The 3,331-nt window shown below is 48.0% G+C and overlaps 2 protein-coding genes across 2 annotated transcripts in view; one reads left to right on the top strand and one right to left on the bottom strand.

Annotated features, from left to right (window-relative positions):
• Window positions 1–932, top strand: part of Tm4sf5 (transmembrane 4 L six family member 5) — a 10,251-nt gene extending 9,319 nt beyond the window's left edge. Inside the window, exon 5 of the mRNA XM_005349683.2 lies at window positions 915–932. Within this exon, the coding sequence (XP_005349740.1) occupies window positions 915–932 (18 nt within the window). The remainder of the gene's footprint in view (window positions 1–914) is intronic.
• On the bottom strand, window positions 545–1,621 carry Vmo1 (vitelline membrane outer layer 1 homolog). Its single transcript, XM_005349684.3, has 3 exons — window positions 1,430–1,621; window positions 1,208–1,323; window positions 545–905 (listed from the first exon to the last, which is right to left on the bottom strand). Exons 1-3 carry the CDS (start codon window positions 1,619–1,621, stop codon window positions 608–610), a joined length of 606 nt encoding a protein of 201 aa, XP_005349741.1. The 3' UTR covers window positions 545–607.
• Window positions 1,622–3,331: the final 1,710 nt, after the last annotated feature.

The raw sequence follows: 3,331 nt of genomic DNA, 5'->3' as shown, positions 1-3,331 counted from the left end.
ACAACTCAAACCTGGACTTCCTAACCAGGAGCTACCAATAAGGAATAGATTGGGGGGGGGCTGGAGAGATGGCTCAGTGGTTAAGAGCACTGACTGCTCTTCCAGAGGACCCGGGTTCAATTCCCAGCACCCACATGGCAGCTCACAACTATCTGAAGATCCAGTTGCAGGGGATCTGACACCTTCATACCAATGCACATGAAATAAAAAAAAATTTAAAAAAAAGGAATAGATTGTGTCTAATCACCGAGTTTCCCCATCTACAGAGGTGGGGTCTTCCATCTCGCTCCTGAATCTGAAGTCACTGATGATTCAGAAGGAGACAGCTTGGGCTTTTAAAGGGAACCTAGTATCTACAAGTGTCCTCAGAAAGCCAGGGCCAAAAAAGTTATGTGTTTAAGTTCTTCATTCCAAACCATGTGACCTCCAACCCCTGAAGCCAAACCTGAACACAGGTCTTGAGCTTTGCAGAGTCAAGGAAGAAGCAAGGAGGCAGCTTCTCTCGTTTCTAAATCAAGTGACAGCAAAGACCAAGACCAAGAAGCTTTAATAGTAAGAGGCACAGTACTGGCAGGGTCCAGTGGGAGAGTGGGCAGTGGCAACAGCGTCAGCTGTTACAGCAGAATATCCTGACGTCATTAAGTGCAGTGTCATCACGCGGCCCTCGAGGCTTCTGGATTTTGGTCTGCAAGCCACAGACACCTTTGACACAGGAGTCGCTCCAATCTCCATAATCTCCCCAGCTCAGCCCAGGCCCCTCCAGCTCCACACCGTCTGAGCAACGGAAGCGTACATTGTTCACCGCAGTGTTGTCCCCAGGAAATGAAAACTGCTCCACCCGAAGAGAGAATGCCACTAGGAAGTGCGTGCCAGGACACCACAGAGGCTCACTCCATGAGCCCCAACTGCAAGAGAAGGAGACTCCTAATTAGCTCTGTGAGCACCTCCTACCCAGCTGGGGACTGCCAAACCAGGCCCTACCAGTACGGATAGATTGGATCTAATCGCCTGTGTTTCCCGAGTGCAGAGGGGAGGCTTCCATCCCACTCCTCTGTAATTATAACAGAGTTTACCTTGGGAAGGGGCGTCCTTTTGCACTAGGAGAGTGCCCTTCTCATTGGGAATTGAACCTAGAGCTTTACACACACTAGATGAATACTCTATCACACTTTTTTTTTGGGAGGGGGAGCGGGTACCGAATTCCCACCTTCCAGATTGGGACTCCACAACATGCGTGTTTTGCTCTGCATTCCCTCGAGTACAGTGCAGTCGGATCCCGTTCAGAGCTGTGTCATCTCCAGGAATGCCTTGAGGGGGCTCCACCTGGGTGAGGAAGAGAGAGGAAGTGAGGTTCAGTGAGGGGATTGCCATTTTCAGCTCTGCAATCCATCCTATCTCTGTCCTTTATGACCCAGATCTGAGCCTTCACCTTGATGGAGAACCCACTGGCAAAATATCCATCAGGACACATCTCAGGCCAGGTCCAGTCACCCCAGGTCCCGCCGTTGGTCACATCAATGATGGATGCATATCGTTCCACTCTTATATGTGCTTGTCCACAGCATGTCACCCACAGCAGCTGCAGCAGCAGCAGCAGCTTGGCTTCAGCCTGGAACTCCATCCTGCATTACCTGTGAACCTGGTCGCTTCCATGGATTTATATCAAGCCTGTCCCTATCAGGATTCAGGTTGTAGGACTATACCAGCCCTGTCCTTTCGCGGCTCAGATTGCGGAAGAATGACCAGGATTAAGTGGCACTCAAAACTAATCGGCTCCGGGAACCCTGACGATCTGATTTCCAGCAGAGGCCCCCAAGAGCTAGGGAAGGAACTAGCAATGCAGTGAAAGCCACTGGAAATTAGCACCTGCCAACTACTTATTATGGACCACTAGCTGTGGCTAGTTCCTGTAATCCTTACAATGCGTGTAGAAGATAGAAATAATATCTCCTAGTTTGTAGAGGAGAGAGCTGAGTCTCAGAAATAACAAGTGACTTGTCCCCAGTAAGCAGAGGGAAATCCCAGCACTGGAAATGGAAGCCAGGGCTGGAGACTGTAGTGGTCCAGTGGAAATCTGCTGTGGACAGGGTTAGGCAGAGGCAGTTCAAGGATGAGAGGCAACTTTACAGGATGTACAAAAGCATCAGGTTAACATAGATCAAAAGTCTGTGACACGTAGGGAGCTGGGAAAGCTCTTTTCAAGCCTGTGGTCCTGATCCTTTGAGAGTCTTGTTCACCAGACCTACCCAGAGAGACAGGATCCCACTCTGCAATCCAGGTTGTTCTGAAATACAATGGGTAGCTGTCTTAGGGTTTCTATTGCTGCAATGAAACGCCACTGCCAAAAAAAACAAGTTTGAGAGGAAGGGGTTTATTTAGTTGGCTTATACTTTCACGGAAGGAATTCAGGACAGAAAGTCAAGCGTGGCAGGAACCTGGAGGCAGGAGCTGGTGAGAGGCATGGAGGGTGCTGCTTACTGGCTTGTTCTCCATGACTTCCTCAGCCTGTTTTCTTATAGAACCCAGAACCACCAGTCCAGGGGTGGCACTGCACACAATGGCCCTCCCGCATCAATCACTAATTAAGAAAATGTCCTACAGTCTAATCTTATAGAGACATTGTCTTCTTCTTCTTCCTCTACTTCCTCCTCTTCCTCTACTTCATCTGCTTCCTCCTCTTCTTCCTCTTCTTCTTTCTCTATTCTCCTCTTCCTTCCTCCTCTAGTTCTCTTCCTCTTCCTCCTCTTCCCCTTTCTCTATTTTCTTCTTCCTCTCTCCTCTACTTCCTCTATTTCCTATTCCTCTTAGTCCACTTTCTTCCTCTTTTACTTCCTCTTATTCATCTTTCTTCCTCCTTTACTTCCCTCTCTATTTCCCCTTCCTCCATCTCTACGTCCTCCTTTATTTCCTTCTACCTCTCTCTTCTAATTCCTTCTCCTCCTCCTTTATTTCTTCTTCCTCTTCTACCTTCTTCCTCTCTCTCTTACTTCCTCCTCTTCCTCTTTACTTCCTCTTCTGCTTTCTTCCTCTTCCTCTTCTTCCTCTTCTACTTCCTCTTCTTCCTCTACCTCTTCTTTCTCATTTACTTCCTCCTTCTCTTCCTCTTTCTTACTTCCTCTTCTACTTTCTTCCTCCCTCTTCCTCCTTCTCTTCTTCTTACTTCCTCCTCCTCTCTCTTACTTCCTCTTTACTTCCTCTTCTTCCTCCTCTTTCTTACTTCCTCTTTCTCTTTCTTACTTCCTTCTTACTTCCTCTACTTCCTCTTCTTTTTTTTTGGTTTTTCGAGACAGGGTTTCTCTGTGGTTTTGGAGCCTGTCCTGGAACTAGCTCT

Source organism: Microtus ochrogaster, chromosome 7, assembly GCF_000317375.1.
Source record: "Microtus ochrogaster isolate Prairie Vole_2 chromosome 7, MicOch1.0, whole genome shotgun sequence".
Taxonomy (NCBI): Eukaryota; Metazoa; Chordata; class Mammalia; order Rodentia; family Cricetidae; genus Microtus; species Microtus ochrogaster.
Note: the sequence above shows the minus strand (reverse complement) of the source record. Positions and strands in the feature narration are given on the sequence as shown.